Genomic DNA, 24,362 nt, shown 5'->3' with positions numbered 1-24,362 from the left:
AATACCTGAGAGCAGTTCTGAAGGAACGCTGGTGACAGACAGCCCTTGGCAGTACTGTCAAGGCATTTCATCGATTTAGTTCTAAAAGTTAACAGGCACAGTACACACAAAATTTAACCTTCCCAAAAATGAAAGGCTGTCCATTCTCAAAATGTAGGTATTTTTTTCTCCCTGATTTGTATGGTAAACAACCAACTTTCACCTTCAACTATATATAGAAATGAATTAAATCACATAGATTAAACAGTAGTCACAGCAACATGTACTTTGCTGTGTAAGTACAACCTGTAAGAAGAAACAAGAGAGGTCTGTCAGTATAATCAGTTATAATCGGCAAATATCCAAATAAAAAAATTCATAGTAAAAGACAGCAGAGGGTCTTATGGAGTCAAGCTTTGAGATATGCTCTTCTCCCCAGTTGTCATATAGGCACCAAACCCTTTTGTTGGTGATCATCTGTATAGCGCACGGGCACACAATAGCAGTTATGTTCTACCTCTCAAATGACTACACTTCACTGAGTTTATGCTCAGTTGGGCAGTGTTTGCAAACCACTTACATTCCAAGATGGAAAGAACTACAAAAATGAAACACCCAGTCCCTCTCTGAGGTTTGTTATTAGCCTCTGTTAGCCACAGGTTACAGGGCACTAAACAGTATGTACTATGTTTGCACGTAACCACTATGAAAAATAGCCTATAACATCTTTCTTAAGACTCCTAGAAAATGTTAATTTAAAATCTGGGAACTTAACTGAGAAATACTTCAATTTTTAGAGCTAGTTCTTGTCAAAATACCTAATTGTTTCTTGGGTGTCAATTTTGTTTCACCCAACACTATTCAACAGGCTATTGCTAAAGTTTAATGGTGCTGGGGAAAAAGTGAATGGGTAAAATAATCAATTTTATTTGAATCTAAGTTAATTCCCAGCCTACAGATAAGCTTCCTTCTGGATGTCAAGAGATGCTTTAAAAGAAGAGTCCAGATACAGATAATTATTTCTATACACAATGCATAAGTTAGATAAACTAATACAAAATCCTAAATAATACATTAAAATGGTATCTTCAAAACAGCTTGTCAGAATATTATTTCTGAAAGATTTCTTATCCTGTCGCATGAGTACCAAACTCCAAAGTATTCATGAGATGGGAAATATACAACATCTACAGACAGTACAGATCCACTCAGAAGAATAATTATATGATTATAAAATATAAGGTCATTAAATATATTTAAACGCTATTTGAATGTTTTTGAAAGCATTGTTTTAGAAAAGTAACATTAACCCCAATTTATGATAGTGAACTGCAGTCAGAACTTCTCTTGCCTGGATAAAAAATTTACATATATCTTAACAAAAGAAACTACTGGTAAATGTTATTTGTGCTCTTTACATAACATTTAATTTAGGATCTCTAGAAAACAGAGAACATTCATTATGTTATCATTATTTTAAGATAATTCATTTTATTATCCCAGAATTTCTAGTTCCCAGGGCAATTTCATGAAAATGTTCATGAGCTTCTTGGAAAGACTATACTACATTGTTGTTTAATAAAACAGGATATATACTTGTAACAGTCACAGAAATTATAAAATATAATAATGTACCATCAAAAAAAAAAATTTAACATGTACCTTTAAAACAGAAATCTTATATGACAAGTTCCAAGAAGAAATATAACATTGCCTTTTTCCAAAGATAATGAGGTACATTAGAAGAGAATAGACATTACTAAACTCAAACACTCCCAAAAAAGATGGAAATCTTTGAAACATGCTCATTAATGCCTGCTGATTTTAAGCAGCTATGTCATAGCATAAAACATACTCCAAAAACTTATCTGAGGGTATGGTCACACAACATTGTGAATGTACTAAATGCCACTAATTACATATTTTTTAAATGGTTAATTATATATTATGTGAATTTCACTTCAATATTAATTTATATAATTTTATATTAATAAACTTTAAATAAATTTACATAATTCCAATAATAATTTGTAAGTGATTTAAAGTAAGATGAAATTAAGAGAATGAAATCCATAAGCATTATATTCACTTTAATTTTTAAGTGAAGAAAATGTATTAATTCAATTTCATATTATTTACCCTGTAATGCATAAACTCTTCCTGTTCTCCACTAACTCTAGATAGATGTACAAATCTTAAAAGCTATTCTATTTGATATTCAGAATAAAATATCAATAAAAGCTTGATTAATCTAATTTTCTTTTTTTTTTAAATCTAGTATGTGTCTTTTTACAATAGCCAAGATACGGAAGCAACCTAAGTGTCCATCAGTAGATGAGTGGATAAAGAAGATGTGGTACATAAATACAATGACATATTATTCAGCCATAAAAAGAAAACAAATCCTACCATTTGCAACAACGTGGATAGAGCTAAAGGGTATTATGCTCAGTGAAATAAGCCAGGCAGAGAAAGACAAGTACCAAATGATTTCACTCATTTGTGGAGCATTAAGAACAAACCAAAATTGAAGGAACAAAACAGCAGCAAACTCAGACTCCAAAAAGGGACTAGAGGTTACCAAAGGGGATGAGTCAGGGAGAGTGAATGGGTGGGGAGGGAGAAGGGGACTAAGGGACACTATAATTAGTACTCACAATATAGGTAGGTCACGGGTAAGGCAGTACAGCACAAAGAAGACAAGTAATGACTCTATAGCATCTTAGTATGCTGAAGGACAGTGATTGCAATGGGGTGGGGGGGACTTGATAATATGGGTCAATGTTGAAACCATAATGTTGCTCACATGAAGCCTTCATAAGATTGTATACCAACGACACTTTAATTTAAAATAAAATACAGTATGTGTCAAAAATAGATTTTAATGGAGCAAAGAGGGAAGAGACTATTTTTACCAAATCCCATTTTACCAAGAAGGTGAGTAAAACAAGGACATAGCTTCCCACAAATCTCTGTCCAGCAATTTTCCTTTAGCTCAGTATCTACTTTAAATATGATCAGTTTAAAATAGAAAAAATTAAACAACAGAAAACCCAGACACAAAAATCTGAAACATACCTTTTAAGAGAAAAATAAAAATGCATAAAATATCAAGTTATGGTCACAAGTGAAAATGTTAAATCAGCAGGAAGATTTCCCAGGTCACAAAGAACAATGGAGAAGAAAAGGCAAAGAAAGAGCTCTAAGAGCCAAATCTACATCAGTAACGGAAAAAACAAAACTCTAGGGTCTTTTATGTGATTCAGAACCATACAGCCTCATTTATCCTTCTCTGAATATTTTAGAAAAATAATTCCGAATCCATTTTCCATCCCAAATTAAACAATGGTACTTGTCAGGCATCAAATTTCATACAGAAGAGTACTTAACATTCTGTCTTTCTCTTCTAGATTCATTTCTTATGAGCAACATAGTTACAGATAACCAAGTTATGATTCTACCAATTAAACCATAACATTCCAATGAAATACTAAATGAGGATTATGAACATTATACCCCCTGATGCCTCATGATGACATGAAAGATACACACTTACTAAAAATAGAACAAAAAGCTATAATCTTTACCTCTGGGTGGGACTGAGATGGGAGGAGTTGGGGGCTGAATGAAGAATTCCAGGACCCTCTGTACTACTTGATTTTTTAATGATAATATATTAGTATTTTTTAAAAAAGAACAAAAAGCAAAAGCAAATAGCATGTCAATAATTTTTTAGAGTATATTATTACCATGCATATTTTGTTTATATAATTAATTTTAAAAAGTAGTAATTATGTTTATATAAACACGTTGCCAATGAATTTTTATTATTCAAAATCACAATTCAAGTGGTTTTATCCTACTCCACAGATTTTCTTCCAAAGACATCATCATATTGAAATATTCTACATGCTTCATACATGTAAGTAGTCATACAAAGCTTTTTGATACAATATATTGATATATCTATTAAATCTGAAGAACTTAAAATATTTGGTAGACCAATTCACAGCACAAAAATAGACATATAAATATGTTTTCTGTCCTTACAACTTAAAATGAAATTAAATTTTTCCTTCTATATTTTTCATTCATTTTACATATTCTGAAAGTAGCCACTATAACCAAATCAGCTAATAAATATCAAGGTATCATTTACCACTGCAGTAACTGAACTGCTGACAATATTATCTAGCAATATAAAGAGCACATGAAAGCTATTTGAGTCACACCAATTTCCTGACCCAAATCATTCCAAACATAATTTGGGGAGGACGAAACCAAAGGATTAACACAAAGGTAAAATTAGTTTATTTATCAGATAAAAATCAAGTTAGAAAGAGGTGTGTGTGTGTCTGTGCGCATGCATGCACATGTGTGCACATACCCACTTATGTACATTTGTAAGGAGAGTAGCTCAGTATTGGAATAATCATAGAATTCATGTCATACCTGTGCTCCATAGATATATTTATCCAACATCTTGCCTCCTATTGTCTGCCCTCCTATATCCCAAACTTGAAGAGTAACATTCAAGTTTCCTAGAATATGAAAAAAATGGATATAAAAATGAGAATTAAAAAAAGTTAAGTAACAATATAAAAACTGAATACTTTTTCACAGAACACTAAGTCACACTGACAAACTTTGAACTTAATTTGCCTTTTATTCTGCATGCATATGGTCAGATATTTGAAATTGTGAAATAACGTTGTCAAAAGAAATCACAGTAGAGAATTTAGGTTTATAGTTTTATTCCATTTCCATGGAACCACATTCATAATCACCTTCAAAACAAAAGAAAATAAAGAAAGCTTTAATTCATAAAATTCTTAAACCTTAAAAAAATATCATTTTCTTAAACAGAATAGAACAATAAAGCATTTGTATGTGTGATAAGAAATATACTTTAAAAGTAAAAATTGAACTAACAAACCCTATTTCACTTAATGAATTTTATGTATAAGTTCTAAGCTCCATAGGTTTTAAAACTCAGATTAATAGGCTACAAAAATGGACCCACAGTTTCAACTCCAAAGCATTTTTTAAAATTTGAATGTCAGCTATTATAAGCAACAGTAAACATAATTTTGAAATTAGATGTTTTCAAATTTAACCTATAAAAAAGAACTGACATAGGACATATACTCAGTATATTAGTAAATATTATGATGCATTTATACCTGTTTAAAGCATTTCCATTGAAACAAACTACGTGTGTTTCAAAGTCTTTATAAAATACTGTAACAAATCTTCTTCCCCATATGAGAATTATAACAGTATTCTAAAACAGGAATACACAATCTTTAAAATTCTTTTGCCTATTTTGCAAAATATTGTTGGTAACAAAAATTTATGAGATAAGTTATTCTCTCTTACCATTGTGATTAATGACTAAACTACCAAAGGTAAAGACCACGTTCAATATGCTTTTTAGTTTAACATTTCCAACTATTTCTCCTAATAAAAGTACGCAGTTTTCTCTAAAGGCAGATAAAGTCTCAATTGGCAACTTCAAAATGAACTCCCATACCAAAAAATGTATCTTTTTTGAATAATTTGCAAATCAAGAAAACTCAAAACAAAAACTTAAGACACTAAAAAAAAATAATCTCAATTCAAAAACAAAAAGAAGGGTTATAAAGACAAACTTTTATACCAATGTAAAACACTAAAATCAGAGAATGTTAGTCACACCATTCAAATTTTCAACTGAGAAGAAAGTACGACACTGTATTAACCAGCCAAGTTTTGCTCTTAACTCTTAAGTTTTGTTGGGTTTATATTACAATCTTTCCATTATTTGGATGTAGGTCTGTTCCATCTGCCAACATGCAGAGGATTTACATGAGGAACTGCCATTAGCATTAATGAGAGCTACTGAAGTTTATCTCCTGTCATCATTCCCACATACACACACTCAAGGAGCGTAATGACCAAAATGTTCTTAAAGCTCTATGAAACAAAAAAACGAAAATGTCACAGACTAAGACTTATCCAACAACTCTTATAAACCTAATTTCAAGGTTTACAAAACCTAGATTTTTCAAGATTCAAAGCTGAGATCATTCTTCTATAATGCTGTCTCAAATTAAGCAGGTGAAAAAGGGCTGTCACTAGAAATGTATCACATAGCTTCCAAAGCCCCCAGATAAACAGACAGTACTCGATTTTACTTGTAAAATGCTTTACTCATTTGTTAACTTCCAAAAACAGTGCTTAGCAATATTAATTTTTGTTCGGGTAAGATTTTTGGCAACACTCAACAAAAGGCATTTAATCCCATTTCCTTTAAGTCCAATAAGCCCCATCATTTAACTTCATATAAAAAAATATGAAGCTTATTTCCTTTAATTCTGATATTCAGATCCTCTTTGAAATTAAGTATTATGAACACTTCATCTATATCTTTAGGAACATGATCTTCCTTACACATTTTCAAATTCTAACTATATCATTTCAAGAGTCTAAATTGTTTATTCAATTGTCTCCCATCTGAGTTTATATTCCTGTGTTAAGGGTATTTTTCAAATCCATACATTTCCAAATAAACACAGTTAGCTGTTGTTGGCTTATTTTTTTAATATACACATTCTCGTGCCTCAAAAATAAAACTGCTATGCATTACTGACAACCCACTAATACACAACACGAGTCAGAAATGAAACCTTTGCTATTAGAGCCTCAACAAATGATATTAACTTCATAGTTATTTCATATACCTAGAAATTTATTAACTTCCACATTTGAATTTTAGGTTTCATAACACACAAAAATAAAAATAAGTAGGGGTCACCTATTTAGGGAACAAATTCCATAAAGATGCAATTCAGATCAATAGTCATTTTAGTTTTTTGCAAGCATAAACATATGAAGTCTCCCAGTATATTTTCAAAATGGCATACCTATAGTTATATAAAAGTATTCAAATAATCAATATTGCAAATTTTTTAAAAATCCATCTCATAAGGACATTGTCAGCAATCTAATCCCAACTGCAAAATGCTATAAAATTCCTGTTCCTCTGTAAGAAATAACACGTAACTAAGGGAAAAAATAAATGAGGTGACAAAATACAGGTAAGTTGCTCTTGGTATGAATCAAAGCCACCAAGAGGATTCAACAGTGACCTTGTAGAAGTACACTTGGTGCCTTGGTTAACCTTACTTAAAGTGCTGCAGAGTCAAGATGGAACTAAAAACACAAGTCTGCCCACTTCTTGTACTCAAGACTTAGAAATCCTTTTCACAGCAGTACGCTGTTTACTGGACTGAACCCACAAGCTTCCTGAAAGTATTTTGACTAAGGCTCTTAAGAAGCTCTATCAGCAGAATCTCTGACTAACAGATACACTATTTTAAGCAGTAAAATCTGCACAGTGGTTGCATCCAGACTATACAGCATACCGGATCATGAAATATACTAAAATGATGAGTATTTACAAAGTAATGACCTTGAAAACTTGCATGAAGAGAATGTCAATAGATGGGCAGGAGGTGTTACACCTCTAGCAACCTGAATGGACAAAAGACTTACTAGAATACCAGCGAATACTAGATTCACCTTCTATGCTGCTTTACTGTAAGTTCAATAATGCTGCCTGCAATATTTTAGCAAATGATACAGATATTAATCATCATACATTTGATTTACAATGAAAGTAAGGTTAATTAAAATTAAGGTTAAATCATATAAAGGACATCTGTACTATGAACTTTGTAATTTATTCACCTCATTCCTTAATGTACCTATTAATTATATAAATCAAGTTACAATAAAACAATTTCTTCTTCCTAAAATTTCTACCATAATTTTGAGCCCACTAACCAGCATAAAACCAATCACCTTTAAAAGAAGAAATCAGTCTTTTTATGGAATTCTACCCATCAAAATAACTTAATCAGGAAAATTAAAATATACAATTATTGAAAGTATACATTTTGTAATGCCATTTTTTAACCTAAGTACTTTCTGAATCTAAAATATTATACTATAAATTTGGATTTCTATAATATCAAATATTTTTTACAAAATAATCAAAATTTATACATTGGAGGTATTGAGCAACAGATCAGAAATCAGCACTATATCACATACAGGGGTCCAAAACCAATCTTAAAATATTTTTAAAATTTGGGTAGGTGCTTGCTCTATTATTTAAGCCTTTGAACTAAAAAATTCAGAAAAATTAAATAATATTAATGGTACAGAAAGTTGGTGCTTTTGCTAATTAGCATCAAAACAAAAATCAATAATAAATACATATACTGAGGTTTTCTGTGTACAGCTGGCATCTCTGAAAAACACTAAAGCAAAAATAAGTTTTCAGTATACATACTATGTGACTTGTGCATGTATTCCTCTAATGACAGCTGTAAATATTCTGCAATTTGCCTTAACCTATCCATAAAAGTGAGAATAAAAATAAAATGAGATTTTCAATTTTAAATACACTAAAAGAAAATATAATTAAAATATGCATGTTTCTCATTAAACCTCTTGCTGAATGGTAACTTAATGGGAAGTCAGAATTCTTTTCTCATGCTGTATCTTCAAATTTATTTTTCATTGGTAGCTGAATATAGACAATCACAAAATATAACAGAGTATATTATTAGTAAGATATGCAGAAGACCTTCCACTACCAAGAGTTTTCATTAGCTATTCTAAAACTTTCATGGAGAGTTGTCTGAGAAATGGGGTGTTTGAGAGGTTAACATATTTCAAAATTTATTAAATTCCCTTCCCACTATATCACTCACATTCCAGTGTATGAATGTAACGCCACACTTGCAACCGTTTTTATTCAAATGTGTTTCCTCAGAGAGGAGAGAGATGGACCAGTTTATACAATCAATCAAGATAAACTGCTATCATTAAAATACTTTAAGCATATAATTTAACCATCACAAGTGAATGGACAGAGCATTTTAAAGCCCCAATTGTTCAGAAACTAACTTAAAACAGAAACCGCTCTTTTTTTGTTGTTATTTCCCTGTATTTCCCACAAAATGTGCTGCAACTGGCATCTAAATAGTTTCTTTGCATGGTGAACTGAAACATCTTGAATGCTCAAACTGTATTTTTATGAGTGCCTAGGGACCCTAAATTTTAGTGGTCTATTAAATGCCAGCAATTTCATGCTGCCTTGCATAAAACAGCATTCACATATTAGAACACAGAAGTTCCATAGCTAAATTATACTTCTGTTACAACATTCTCTCAAACAAAAAACTGAAGCAGAGGCTAATCAAAATAATATTTTTAAAAATAATCCTTTCCAGTCTTCTCACATTTAGTTTATACAATGTATGTTGATATTCACATAGCATTTGTTTTAAAACTTTTTAGAATTTTATAAGCAACTATTGTTTATACTCGAAAAATATGTAGTGTTCAAAAACAGTGGGAGAGTGGGGCAGTATATAAACTTTTTTCTCACAACTATGGACAATATGTCTTCATGGTAGATGCTGATGAGTTAACCTCCCTAAGATAGATTTACTGATTATATTTTCATGCAGGAGTCCCAAAATTTACTGTACACATTTCTGACTATGTCTCTTATTGTAAGGTATGTAAAATTTTCTATGTTGACTTTTCAGTCTCTTACCTGGCAATGTTATCCTTCTCAAAAAGAAATCCAGTCCTATAGTTTGTTTGTACTGTTTCCCAAAAGTTTCTTGAGCAAAACACGTAGCTAAGGAGGTCTACAAAATTGATACAAGGAATATCAAAATTAATGTTTCTGTTTTAGTAATGTAAACATAAAATCACTACTAAATCTTATTAAGTAATCTTAGCATTTATACTCCAATTAGTCCAACAAGCAACTTTAAGCCATTCTAATGAGTTATAAGGGGAGGAGGGACCTAACACTCTACAAGGTAAATTTCACTTGCCAAAGGCTGGTGACAACAGCGTAATCAGTTAGAGATATTAAATCTCCAGATCGTCAAGCGCCTTCTCCTTGCTCGAAGTTAGAATTTGAGATTTATCCACAAGAACAGTAAAACAACATGGTTAACAATCTAAATCTTATATAACCATATATATCAGTTCAATACAAATTTCAAAGAACTCTGAATTTTATTTCTGAGATTAAATATTCTGAGTAGTTTGTGCCCTCATCAATAAGAAGTACTAATTGAGGAGAAATCCTGTTTATACAAATTCTTTTTTTTCTCCACAAGAAAAGTATCTTTGCCTAATTTTTCTCTATATTAAAGATGTTAAACTAAAATTACTCCATAGAATGACTGATAATAATAATCTCTTAAATAAGGAAGTTGATATTTTAAAGATTAATATTAAGCAGGCAAAAATAAGTATTTTCCATCCAAAAACCATAAAGCTTAGAAGTCACAGAACATTATAAACAGAACAGATAATCTACATTTTTTTAAATAACAAACTCAGGGTTGTATTAAAAACTGGAGATTTCTTTTAGAGAACCATTTCTTATCAAAGCAAAAGAACAATTAATCATCCTGATAACAACTCACTAACTCAAAAGCTTCTTAAACATTTTAAATGCACTATTTATTTGTAAACTTCCCCAAAAAGAAGAGAAAGGCAGCTTCACGAAGCTTTTACGCTCTTCAAGACAGACTCCCAAAATTAAGGGAAAATAGCCCTTTTTTATTTTAACAGTTAAAATTAGAGGTCAACTTCTAAAATAATGAAAACTAAGATAAAATTTCCACGATAGCTTACTGTAATTGACATCAGTTCAGCAGTGAAAAAGAAAACTTGGCCAAATTTCAATTTCTCTAAACAAAAAAATCTAAAAGTCCTTTGGCTGCAGGAACCCTATTTTCACATAAATGGCAATTTGCACAACCTAACTCCAAGTCTTTTAATATTTATATACTAAGCATTTGCAATAAATTTATAAGATATCTGATTGAATAGCAACTAAGCATCATAAGAAAGATATTCTGGAAAACACTGAGAAACAAACTCACTACACCAAAATGAAAATGTATTCGGCTTCCTTGAAGCATATTGACAATAACATAAAAACTGAGAGATCAGAATAAAAAGGTACTCATTCCTTGTTAACACCTTTTGTTTTTCATTTAGCTTTATTCATGCCATTGAGCTTGTTTAACTTAGAGCACAAAATCATCTATGAAGAGACTCAGAGTTTTAGAGAAAAATAATTACCACTACTTACAGTACTATAGATATTTCAAAACGTTTAATATATGGATGGTTTAAATACTTTTCTAAGTCAAAGCGAAACTCAAGGCACTGTAACATCTGCATAATGTCATTTAATGTAATTCTCCACTTTCATTTAAGATTCTCCTCAATATTTTTATATTGATGAATATTCAGAAAAATTCTAAGACTGTTTTCTTAGAAATAGAACTTCTAGATATTGAAAGCCCTACCCTCACACTTTTGAAGCAAACATAAAGCTAAGATTTTCAGTTAAAATAAAGTATAATCTGTCAAAAGTATAGGTCACTGGGAACACAATATTAAAATGGGTTCTTACATCATCTGCAAACATCTAACTGTAAAAATTAAACAGAGGAGCAATTGAATAGTGGAAGGTAGTTTCTCTTCAATTATCTAGACTTTGTGCCATCTTTCACATTCAGTAATTTCTCACAGATCATTGTGTAAATACCCTTCTTAAACAATTATGAAATGAAGAAACATTAACCATACCTGAAACATTTTTATCTGATTCTTAATGGAGTTTTATGATTTGGTGATATTTTACTAACAATATTTAGCCATACTACATGTATTAATACCAAAAATAAAATATTTTGTCTCAAAAAAGTTTAAGAAATATGTAATGAAATCAAAAGTGAGTCAGAATAGTGAAGAAATAGAAACATGTTACTAAGAGGAAGAGTGAAATTTTAATTTCTCTAGGAGAAACTGTTAAGTAGTGATCTCAACTCTCTATTTCTTCTGTCAGTGTGCATAAAAATGCCTTGAGTTAGAACTACCAAGAAAAACTAATGCTAGAAAAAATGGCCATTTCAGTCAGGATTCAAATAATGAGAGGCTGAATTCATTTTTAAAAGGACAATTAAGGAAATATAATGGGAATGTTGGTAGCTGCCAAATATTTTAGAGCTGAATAAGGTATGTATGAGTAACAAAAAAAGCTAGCCTTCTGATGCTGGTAATTGGAAATTTCTAAGCCTTTATGATTTTAAAATAGATTAGTCAAGATGATGAAGACTAAATCAGTACACCAGAAAGAGTATCAATGTTACCCTATGGAGCAGCATGATAGTCCTAATTCAACAATAGAGAAGGGGAAAAATTATGCTTTGTCCTCACTAGACAGAAATTTAGAGATGAAACACCATAACTATTCACAGTAAATTAAAAAGAGGAAAACCCATGAGAGGCTAAATAAAAAACCTAGATACAAAACTATGAACAAATTTCAACTGAGTAATCCATGCATGGTAATGAAAAAATACTGAAAGAAAAAATGAACAAAAGTTTAAAGAATTATGATAGATAATAGGCAGGATAAAGGACAAGTTTTGTGTCTTTTTACAAGTGCATTAACATTATAGTCAATATACTTTTAAACAGGAAATACATTCAGTTAGAATGGACCAGAAAAACATTTTGGAAATGAAAACTCAGAAGGCATTCAAAAAAAAAAAGAATGAGGAAACTATACAAATACATTTTTATTGAATAAGGGTGTTAGAAACGATGTTGATTTATTTAAAACAATTCACTCAAGAAGTTGTCTTAAGTGTACAAAAATTTATATACTTAATGAAAGTGATCCCAAGTTCTTTTCTTTCCCAAAATATTTTGAAGTAATCAGAGCATATTAAGTTGGTTTTCCCCAACAATAACAAAGTATAGGGGAAAGCAAGAAAGAAATTTACAGAATCTCCAAATTCTGCATATGTATGACACATTTCCCAAGGACGCTAGGAACTCAAGTCTCACAACCAAAGACAGGAGCAGTTGTGCAGTGCCAAATGCCAGAGAAGATGCAAAAAGCAGTTCGTCACCCCAGAAACCAAGGTCCTAGCTACTTTCAGTAACACCGAGTCTTGAGGCCGGAAACGCCAAACTGGTAACAATAACCTGCGTTTCTGAAGACTGGCTGGGAAAACGGGAGAGGAAAGGAGACACACTTAAGCGATATTCTGAAAACAGTGTTGGCCCTTTTGACAAGCAACAGGTGTGAAGGCACCCCGGGCAGAGGCTCTTCATTTTATTTGGGGTTGGGGTCACAGATCCCCTTGAGATCCTATGGACGCTCTCCAAAGATCAAGTACAGGACAGTGTTTATTCCATCTCGGGAGCTCCACAACCCTGGGTTTCAAAGCCCTCCTAGAAGGTAAAGGGACGGTTGCCGGGTGTGCCCCGCACGCAGGCACGCAGGTACTCACTCTCATTCCTTACCCAACCGTCACCGAAGGCTCGACTTTAAGGCAAAGATCCCCTTAGTCATGCTAGCAGCTCCACCCTCAGCATCCAGCCCTTAACGGGAGCTCAACAGAGAACTGCTGAATGAATGCTTGTGCTGACAGGTGCTGTGCTGGGAACAGAGATGAACAGGTAGGATGCCGTAAAATAAGCAACTAACCTTTATTGAGTGCACACCATGCTGTGAGAGCTTTATGTGGATTTTCACATTTAATGTGTATTTGCACACTGCGCCCTTTGAGGCGTCCCCTATCAATACCCATCTTACAGATGAAGCACAAATAGGTCAGCAATTTGCCCTCCAGTGACCCGACCACTAAGGGATGGCGCCTCAGTTCTCACCCAAGGAACCTGAGGCATCGCAAACGATAAAGGGGGGCGGGAGGGAGCGAAGTGCGACCTGGACCATCGTGAAGCGGCAGGACGCCTTGGCAGATGCTGGCCAGTCCTCAGAGGCGAGAAGCGGGAAAGCTTGCGAAGGAGGCGAAGCAGCCTTGAGGAAGCAGGAGTTCGCGATCCAGGCAGGAAGTTGGGAAGTGACTTTTTTTTCCTAAGGGAAGCTGGACAGCTCTCGTCGGCCATCCCCAAGCACCTCCTCGGGGTCTGGCCCCTGGCCACCACCAGGTGGGCCCGGGCCCAGAGGCCCCGGGACGCGGGGACAGAGGCGACGCCGAGCGGCGGGGAGGTGGCGGGAGGCGCTGGGCCCGCGCCGGGGTTCCTCGAGGACTGACCTTCCCGGAGGTGCCGTCCCCCAGCACGACGATTTTCAGTTGCCGGTCCTGGTTCTCCTCCTCAGAGTCCGACATGGTGTCCCGGGAACCAGGCCCGCCTCCTGCCTCCCGCCTCCCGCCCCGAGGTAGAGGGAGGAAGGAAAGGAGAGGACCCCGGGGGCGGGGGAGAGAAAGACAGGCGATAGTGTGGACAGGACCACCCCCCGCCCTGGTGTCTCAGCGGCCGCTGGCGGTATCCAGGGAGAAGAACTCGCCGGGCGCCATCTTGCCCGCCTCCCAACCCCCGGCGCGCGACCCCGCCCCCTGCGCGCTGCGTGGGGCGCGCGCCCCCACCTCTGCGCCAACCCGCGCGGACCGCAGGCGTCCCTGGATAGCTGACCCATCTGTGGACTGGCACCGGGGGAGACGTTGGAGGCGAGCAGGCGAGATGCTGCACTGCCCCAGCAGGAGCAGTTGTCCAGAGGGAAAAAGCAAGTGTATCACTCAAACTAGATAGAGAAATGGGAGAAGAATGGCTCGAAGATGTTTATCGAGTTCCCTTTTTTCCATCTTCCAATGCGAGGATCCCTGAAGCAAATGGTTTAGCCCAGGAAGGGGTGGTTCCTGGGCTGCGCGCCCCGGTTGCCATGGAAGCTGAGAGCAGCAGGCGAGGCGGTGGGCGGGGCTTGTCTCCGGGCGCCCGGGAAGCCGGTTGCCGGGCGGAGCTGGCAGGACGGACTGGGCGCCAGGGCTCGCGCCGGGGGAGGACAGCGGCGGTTGCTAATGGTCGCGCCGCAACGCGGGGAAGCTGCGAAAGGGGGCCTCGAGCGTAGTGGAGCTCTGGCACTGCCTCTTATTTTGGGCTCTCAAACCCTACATTTTCTCGCCTGAACAGAATCCGATGGTTTATTCATCAAGCACATGCCCTAGAGCGGCAGTTCTCAAAGTGTGGTCCAGGGAACCTTGGGGGGGAAGAGTCCGCAAAAAACTATTTTCATAAAAGACACTTTTTTTTTTTTTTTTTTACTTTTTTCACGTTCATCCTCTCACAAGTATACAGTTTTCCAGAGAATGCATGATGTGTATGACACCATCACTCTGGCAGCTAAGGGAGCATGTGCTTGTAATTCCGTTTCAAACATTCCTTAGTATTAATTTCAATAATAATAGCTAAAATTTATATAAACAGAAGCTCTTTGGGGTCCACAATAAGTCTTAAGAATGTAGAGGTGCCCTGAGCCCAAAGAGTTTTAAGAACTGCTGTCCCTGGTGATCTGAGCCCAACAGAGTGGGTAAAAGACTTAGCTGAAAATTTCAGTATATAATGAAATAAATTCCACAATAATAATGCTGGCCTACCATGTTTGCCTCATTAATTACATATATTATCACCGTCAATCCTCTCTGGAACCCTATAAAGTAGAATTATCTTATTTTATGGATGAGGAAACTTAAGTCACAAAAAGGTTTGCCTCAGAGACAGTAGTCCTGGAAAGAATATGGGAATTCCAATGGAAAGCAGTACAGTGTGATGAAGTGGCCAGACTTGGAGACAGCACGAGTTCTAACCACACACCAGCATTTACTAGATGTGTGACCTTAAGCCACAGTTTCCTTATCTATAAAATAAAGGTCCTACTTCCTTCATAGGGTTAAGATTTAAATGGAAGTAATCAATGTAAAGTAGCATAGATAGCACAAAGCCTGGTGTATGGTAAGCACTCAGTATTAACCAGTGTAACTATCACCCTTTTATCATCATTATTAGATATGGTCCATGCTGGAGCATCACTGCTTTTTAGCCATGTTACCTCAGACAGGTTTCTTATGTAGAACCTCAGACTCTTTATTTGTAGATAGGGCTGGTCCAAAATAGTAGCTACCCAGTTAGCATTACTTCCCAGTTTTTCTCTGCTACCCAAGACCACCATTAACAATAAGTTTCTACATTACTGGCTATGTTGAGAATTAGAAGAAGAGAATAAAATGAAAGGGCTTGTAAAGTTCTTTGTAAATCTTAGTTTGAGGAACCTGTTTTAATGAAGACAGATTTAACCCCTTCTTGTTCATAAAGGAAATTAATGTGGCAGAAATTTGCTTTTCCACTCTCTCTTAACAGAGATGCTTATGTGACCAAGTTCTGACCAATGAGACAGAAGAGGGTGTCCTTTGGTAGACACTGGGAAAAATTTTCCTCTCTGTTGGAAGGAAAGAAGGGAGGGAAGGAGGGAAAGGAAAAAATCTCCCCCTCCCTTCCCTTACTAACACCATTTGGGTGAGGACATAATGTTTGGACCTGCTCCAACTTTCTTCAACCCACCTTCCAGGTTTCTTGTTAGGGGAACTAATACTAAGGCACTTCAGTGATGCATTGCATTACTTGCAGACAAAAACATCCCAACTGGCACAACTACTTTGGCCAAAAACTAGATTTAGCAGAGATCATAGGACTGATATTCATGTATCAGTTTTCACAGAAAGGGAAATCTATAAGAAAACTTGGATTTTCCAGTATCAAGTTCCTAAACCCCTGCAATTGAGAGACAGCATTTACTTGAATGTGGATTTATCCCCGGGACAATGTTGCCACATGAAACAAAAAGATAATTGCGTTATTTTAGTGACCATATTTTACGTATTTATGGTGAGATTTCAGGTTGAAAATTAAATTTGAAGGCTTGGAACCATATTAATACATTAAAAGCAGAAGAAAACATTCCTCTTGTGTGGAGGACACCACTAGCTAGCACTGAAAGCTTCCAGCAGGGTGCCTTACCATTCTAAAGAGACCTAGAGCTGATCCACAGAAAAGAAAAATGTTCCCCTGGAGCCTCTGTAAACATCTTGCTAAACTAGCAGAATCATTTTCAGTGGTCTTAAAACTAATAAATTAACAAAATGCTTAGAAAAGATTTCTAGAATTTTAAGAAATTAGGGGACTTTAGATATGAAGAAGTTCCACAAGATAAACCTAAATGCTATCTGTAAAACTCCCTTCCCACTTAATTTTAAAATACATTTCTAGCATCTGTAACAGATTATCTAAACTTTGTTGGAATACATCCAGATTAAAGGAGTTTATTCCCTTGCATAGCCACCTGATCTATGAACAGATACTCCTGGTCATTAGAATATTCTTTCTGAAATGAGCTGAAGTCTCTCACTATCATTCCAACTAATGTGTATGTCTTCTGGAGTAAAACAACTTCCCCATCCTAAAGGAAGGTCTTCAAATTGATTCATTATAATTAATGATTGATTTAACACATATTAAGTGAATGACTACTGTGCCAGACATTCTTGTTCACAACTCTTCTAAGCAAGAAGACACACAAGTGAAGAGAACAGGTGTCTGCTCCCATAGAACTTGCAATTTGGTGGAGACGAATACCATCCCAAAGATATACATCCCATTCCCTGGGACCTGTAAACTTATCTTACTTGGAAAAACCATTTTTCAAATGTAATTCAATCAAGGATCTGGAGATGGAGAGATTACCTGGCTTATCAGAGTAGATACAATCACATGTATACTTATGAGATCAGAGGGAGATTTGATCAAACAGGGAAAGAGAAGGCAGTGTGACTGCAGAGGTGAGACTGGAGTGGTGCAGCTACAAGCCAAGGAAGGCTGGCAGCCACCAGAAGATGGAAAAGCATAGGAATTCTCCCTCTGGAGCCTCCAGGGAAACCCCTGTTCTGTCAACACCTTAACTTCAGTCCAGTAAACACTTATTTAGGATTTCTGGCTTCCAAAACTCTCAGGGAATACATATGCCTTGTTTAAGCCACCAAGTTTATGGTAACTTGTTGCAACAGCCACAGGAAACTAATACAAGGAGAAACACAGAAATTTCATAATTCAACAGGAAAAGTTCAGATTAAGACAAAAAAAATCATACAACAGCTGATGAATGGGATAAAGAATAAAACTATCTGAACATTTTTATTCATTATTAACAATGGTGAAAAAAATAGTAAATCAGCAAGTAAACTGACTTCAACAAAGAGCAATCTCTGCTATCACCTTACCAAATCCAATAGTCATTCGTCAGTCTTCTTTCATCTTTCAGCAATATTTCACAATTTAGAAGATGCAGAGCTTAGGACTAAAATCCAAGTGAACATGAATTTGAAAAGAAAGATAAAGTATTATCATGTAAGGTAAAATAATGGCCAGGCCCCTAGCTTGTGTACTTGGTATTGCTGTATTTCTGCTGAAAACCTAAGAAAAATGGAGAAATGATCTCAAGAATTTATTGGTTTATTAAACTCCTGGAGGTTAAAAAAAAGCCTCTTTCCCTGAAATTCTCTTCTCCCTTGGTTGTATGTACACACACGTGTGTGTGTGTGTGTGTGTGTGCATGTGTGCGTAACCACCACCAAGATCAAGATATAGAGCAATTCAGAATCCCAGCAGTATCCCTTGTGCCATGTCTCTCTCAGTCATTATTTCCTCAAATAGTTATTCTGGCCTCTAGCACCATAAATTTGTATTACCTATTTTTGAACTTCATGTAAATAGATTCCATTCAGTATGTACTCTTTAACCTCTGGTGTCTTTCACTAGATATTACATCTCTGAGTCATCCATGTTGTTATATGTAACAGTAGCTTCTAGTAGTCCATTGTATGAATTAACTGCAACCTATTTATCCAGTCTACTATTGATGGACATTTCAGTTATTATGAGTAATGCTCTTTAGCACACTTTACCCCTCCCCCAGAGGAAGTGCCAGTCCTCAAATAGCACTCTCCACACACACAAAAAAAAATTCTTCCAACTACATCTTACAGTCTTGAGATGGTTGGAGAATTTAATAATCATGGAAGTGGTTTTTGAACATACCTTTTTAACATCTACATTTGCTGATTTGCTCATGGAGTGTCGTATCTATTGTATCTAGTGGTCTCCACTGAAACTTCAGTTTTCGCATATTGTTTCGTTCAGCTTTACAAAGATGTCGGTTCCACTCAAACAAATAGATTAAGCTCACTTTCAATCAAAACCTCCCTGACGTTTTCTTAATTGACAGACAATGCTAACTTCATCTGAGAAAACAAACCCATGAGCAAAATCAAGGGAAGGGGCAAGAAATGAAGGGATCCTCAACAAACAACATGATTTTTCTAAAAGACACCATTTACGATTGCAACTATATTATGCAATACCTAGGAATTCATCTTAAAAGAAATATGTATACAGAGAAAATTATAAAACATTGAAAGCAAACACTAAATTAATGGAGAGCTATCCCATGCCCATGCAAAGAAAAACAATATTGTAAATATATCAGTTCTACCAAATCACCTTCAGAGTTAATACAATTCTAATAAATTTTTTCATCAGATTTGAAATGATGTATATAAAAGGCAAATATCCAAGAACAAAGATATTCCAGGAAAATAAGATCAAAGAATTTGCTCTACCAGATAGCAAGACTTCACATAAATTTATAATAATTAAGACAGTGTATTTATTGTTTCAGGAATAAACAAGTTGACCATTACAACAAAATGGACAGCCATGATATAGCCTCCCACATACGTGGGACTTTGATATATGACACAATATATATTTTAGTAGTCAAAAGGAGAAAAGGTGATCATTGGAAACCATGTAAGAAAAGAAATTAAATCAGAATCCTACATTTAATCACAGACACACAATTCCAGTGAATTAATCATCTAAATGTGAAAAACATAATTTAAATAATTTGAAGTGACTTTACTATCTTGGGATAGGGAAAGGATTTCTTGAACAAGACACAAATAGTTGATCATGAAAGATACAGAAAATTACATTAAAATTAAAAACTACTCCATCAAAAGATACCAAAAAGAAGGTAAAATTATAAATCACAAACTGGGAGAAAATATTTTCAAAACAAAACTTATAACCAATTGATATCTAAAATCCATAAAACTACATATACATTTTTAAAAATCCAAGAGAAAAATGAGCAAATGATTATGTGAAGGCATTTCACAGATGAAACATATATGGTCAATAAATGTATGCAAAACTGTTCAACAACCTTAGTAAGAGAACACCCAAAAAAGAGCTTAATGAGATTATTAACTCATACCCAGCAAAATTAGCAAAAATTAGGAAGTCCAACAATATCTTTATCAGTCAAGAAAACAGAAATCACATAATTATGCTTTCAGTGAGAATTTAACAAGGAAACAGGTTACATGGTATTGAAGGACTGAAAGAAAAAGGGACACTGAAGCAATTAAGAAGTTATGGCAGAAAACTGAAGGAACAAAATAGCAGCAGACTCGCAGACTCCAAGAAGGGACTAGCAGTTACCAAAGGGGAAGGGTGGGGGAGGGTGGGTGGGGAGGGAGGGAGAAGGGGATTGAGGGGTATTATGATTAGTACACATGGTGTGCTAGGGGGTCATGGGGAAGACAGTGTAGCACAGAGAAGACAAGTAGTGACTCTGTGGCATCTTACTAAACTGATGGACAGTGACTGCAATGGGGCATGGGGTGGGGGGACCAGATAATATGGGTGAATGTAGTAACCACATTGTTTTTCATGTGAAACCTTCATAAGAGTGTATATCAATAATACCTTAATAAAAAAAAAAGTTCCTGCAGAAAGCTGTGAGCACCCCCAAAGACCAGGAGAACAGAGGGAAGAGGCCAGGGAGTACCGTACCACTGAGGCTTGAAGGAGAAGGCAGGAGGAGGTGGGATCCGCACTTCTGTCTCGCTGTTATTCTTCAGGAACGTAGAGGAAGGACCCCAGCAGCTGAGAGTCAAACTTCTGAGGGATTCCGCTGGCCACTACCGGCCATGCACTGGAAGGTCAGAGAGGGGCCAAGGATCTGGGACTCACCTCTGAGGAGAGAGAACTCGCACTGCTTTTATGATGCCTCGAAGCAAACACAGTGAGGCTGATTCTGGAAGCACGGAAAGAAGCCGGAATCTGGAAATAAGCATGGGTATACCCAGCTCCTGCTGCGGAGGTGAAATGCCATGTTGGCAGAACATTGATAGGAATACCACAAAAACAGGAAAGAAAGTCCTTTCTGCCTCCTCCTATCTTTCAAACTCCTTTGGGTGCTCTCTGCCATTGGCGGACGCTAAAAGGAAGCAAGCTAGCAAAGTCAATGTAGTCTGGAGAGGACTAGACCCATCCTATTATATCAGTGAGGAAACCGGTGTTTGCAGCTTAAAGATAATACCTCTTCAACCAGCACAATACCAACAGTGGAGGAGGATGTGGCTCAACAGAACTCATACATTTCTTGTATAGAGTACATGGAAACGCTTTAGAAAACAATTTGTCATTATTTTGTGCAGCTAAAGATTTGCATCCGCTGTGACCTAGCAATTCCACTCCAGGGTGCATACCTTGGCAAATCACATGCATAATGCACAAGGAGAAATGTGCAAGAATTTTCATTGGCTCATTTTCAATCTAGAAATTATCCAAAGGTCTTTCAACAGCAAAACGATAGCTTTTGGCACATTTGTAAAAGGAATTATTACACAGTAGGGGAAAATGAATGAGCTACAGCTAAGGGGAATTACCTTAGAAACATAATGCTGAGTAAAAAAAACTAATTCCAAAGACTACATGCAGTACAACATCATATTTATAAAGCTCTAAAACAAGTGCCCAAAACTAAATGTATACATATTTGTGTATGCACCTATATGATGAAAACTGTTCAACAGGAAATAGAAAGCATAAAATTCTAGTTTAGTAGTGATCTCAAGATGGGAAGAAGGTGGATGAGACAGGAGAGGAACAGTCACATTAGGTATTAGGGACTGGGTCTTTAACATATGAATTGTGTCCCCACTAAGCCCACAGTCAAAGGCTGGGCTTTTAGGAGATAACTGAAGTCCAATGAGGTCATCAGGATGGAGTTCTAATTCTGTAAGATTGGTGGCCTTAGAAGAGCTCTCTCTCCTTCTCTATACCCACGCATACCCAGGAAAGCCCATGTGAGGACACAGCAGGAAAGCAGCCATCTGCAAGCCCAGAACAGATTCCTCACCGGAAACCGACCCTGCCAAACCTCGGTAGGGGACTTGCAGCATCCAAAACAGTGAGAAAATAAGTGCCTATTATTTGAGCCACCTAGCCTAGAGGTGTGGCCGCCCAAGCTCACTAAAATAGAGTTGGGGCACCACTCGGTCCATAGCAACACCTGAAGGAAGAGTAAGTGGTACCTGCCTAATTTTTTAAGTATTGAAAAGAGATTAGAACTTCCAAATATTTCTAAGTACTATTAAGCTACCATAACTAAAATTACGTGGAAAAGGCACTGGAACAGATAGAAGGAGTCCTTCAACAAAAAAGTTTAGAAAGTTCTCAATATATGAAGAAATTTAGGTAGTGAAGGAGGTATTTCTAATCAGTGGGGAAATGTAGAAGCACACCCATAATTTTTAAAACTGAGCGCTTATTTCATTCCTTACTCCAAAACGAATTCCACATGAAATTGAAGGATATTTTTTCATGAAACCATAATAATATGGGGAAAAAGTGGGTAAATATTTATAACCTAGAGTAAGAATAAGATCCTCTAAACATGGTATGAAGTTCAAGTCAAAAAAGTAAAATACGTGTACATAATATTTTAAATATCCATGTGGCAAAAAGGCACCATTAGGATCCTATACACTTTCAGCAAAGACTGATTAGATGGTTAGGACCAATCTTCCTGTGGAGGAAAATTAGAAAAGCTAAACATAATATTTGTTTTTAATATCTGTTTGAAATTATCGGAGAGTTTACCAAATTAAGATTTGAGAAGGAAGGAAGCCAAAGAGAAGCCAGCATTTGGAGCCACTTTCCCCAGAAGGGATGTTAATTCAACAAGAGTACAGTTTAGAGACAGGTAAGTAGCACTGCTAGATGTAGTCTCAGAAGGTTGGGAGAGAAGGGTGAGCAAACCTCAGCGTTCAGGGCACATCAAGGAAGAGGATCCCCTACAACCCAGCCCCCAAGTCTTTCATCCAGACCCTGAGAAGTCCTTAAGACCTTTTATTACGACTCCTACATTTTAGGAGCAAAGGAGGGGGAACCTGAAGTCATTTTTTGTGTGATCTCAATTCCCTGCTGAACTACCATGATCTGGGTTGCTAGTACCCCTAAGTGAAATATCAGAAGCAAAGCTATATTCTATCAGAAGGAATATCATATTACAATTTTCCATAATCAATTTCTGGCACTCAGTCAAAAACTTAGTATATGAGGAGCAGTACTTATGACTAAAAATCAAAAGAAATTATGAACAATAGAAATACACTACAGAAATCCAGAAAATGGAGATATAAAACATGGACTTTAAATCACTAATATATATAAGCACTGGTATGACAAGACTGAGAATTTTGTAAGGGAATTAGAAACTATAAGAAAACCAAATGGAAATTAGCAATAAAAAAACATAACTGAAATTAAACTAATGAGTAAGTTTAATAGCAGGTTAGACACAGTTGAAGAGAGAAATAATAAGGTATAAGTCAGGAGATAATATCTAGACTGAAGGACACAAAACCAGTGGCATAGAAAATATGGACAAGACCATGAGAGACATGGAATATGCTCAAAAAGTATAATCAGAGTTCAAAATATATATTTTTTTGTTCCTGATTTATCACAAATGTGGCACTCTAGAGCAGTGAGAAAGGATTCTCTTTTCCATAAATAGTCCTGGACCAAATGGATATTCATCTAGAACAAAAATGAATCTTGACTCCTACCTTATATATATTCAAATATCAATCTCAGGCATTTTATAAAACAGTCTAAAATTAAGAAAGCTTTTAAAAGGTAATGGGGAAATGTTTTTATGATCTTAGGGTAATGAAGATTTCTTAAAGAAGGCACAAGAGACACAAATCTTTAAGGGAAAAGTTAATTCACTGAGCTGCATTAAAAATTTTTAATTCTGCTCATCAAAAGACATCTTTAAGAAAGTTAAAAATGAAAACTCCAGAGTGGACCAAGAGATTTTCAATACATATAACTCACAAGAGACTTGTATCTAGAATTGGAAATTTTACCAATTTCAATTAGATTGAAGACATAACTATAGAATATGGAAAAGGAGGCTTGAACATTCACAAAATAGCCAATAACATTAAAAAGGTTCTTAACTTCATTAGAAATCAGGTAAATGTGAAGGAAAACCACAGTGAGCTACCACTATACCCATACCAAACAGCTAAAATTAGAGACTGGGAAAACAACTCCATTCACAATTG

The 24,362-nt window shown here is 35.8% G+C and overlaps 1 protein-coding gene and 1 long non-coding RNA gene across 3 annotated transcripts in view; one reads left to right on the top strand and one right to left on the bottom strand.

Annotated features, from left to right (window-relative positions):
• RAB28 (RAB28, member RAS oncogene family) overlaps nt 1-14,453 on the bottom strand; it is a 107,041-nt gene extending 92,588 nt beyond the window's left edge. The window contains exons 1-3 of one of the 2 annotated variants that reach the window (XM_036990798.2): nt 14,145-14,453; nt 9,593-9,689; nt 4,432-4,520 (exon numbers count right to left, since the gene is read on the bottom strand). In XM_036990798.2, coding sequence (XP_036846693.2) covers nt 4,432-4,520; nt 9,593-9,689; nt 14,145-14,219 — 261 coding nt within the window. In that variant the 5' untranslated portion in view covers nt 14,220-14,453. The remainder of the gene's footprint in view (nt 1-4,431; nt 4,521-9,592; nt 9,690-14,144) is intronic. The other variant, XM_036990795.2, reaches the window with a different exon arrangement.
• The window catches only part of LOC108404529 (uncharacterized), a 31,306-nt gene continuing 20,123 nt past the window's right edge, over nt 13,180-24,362 (top strand). Inside the window, exon 1 of the long non-coding RNA XR_001854946.3 lies at nt 13,180-13,545. This is a non-coding gene — a long non-coding RNA (uncharacterized lncRNA). The remainder of the gene's footprint in view (nt 13,546-24,362) is intronic.

Source organism: Manis javanica, chromosome 5 (assembly GCF_040802235.1).
Source record: "Manis javanica isolate MJ-LG chromosome 5, MJ_LKY, whole genome shotgun sequence".
Lineage (NCBI taxonomy): Eukaryota > Metazoa > Chordata > Mammalia > Pholidota > Manidae > Manis > Manis javanica.
Note: the sequence above shows the minus strand (reverse complement) of the source record. Positions and strands in the feature narration are given on the sequence as shown.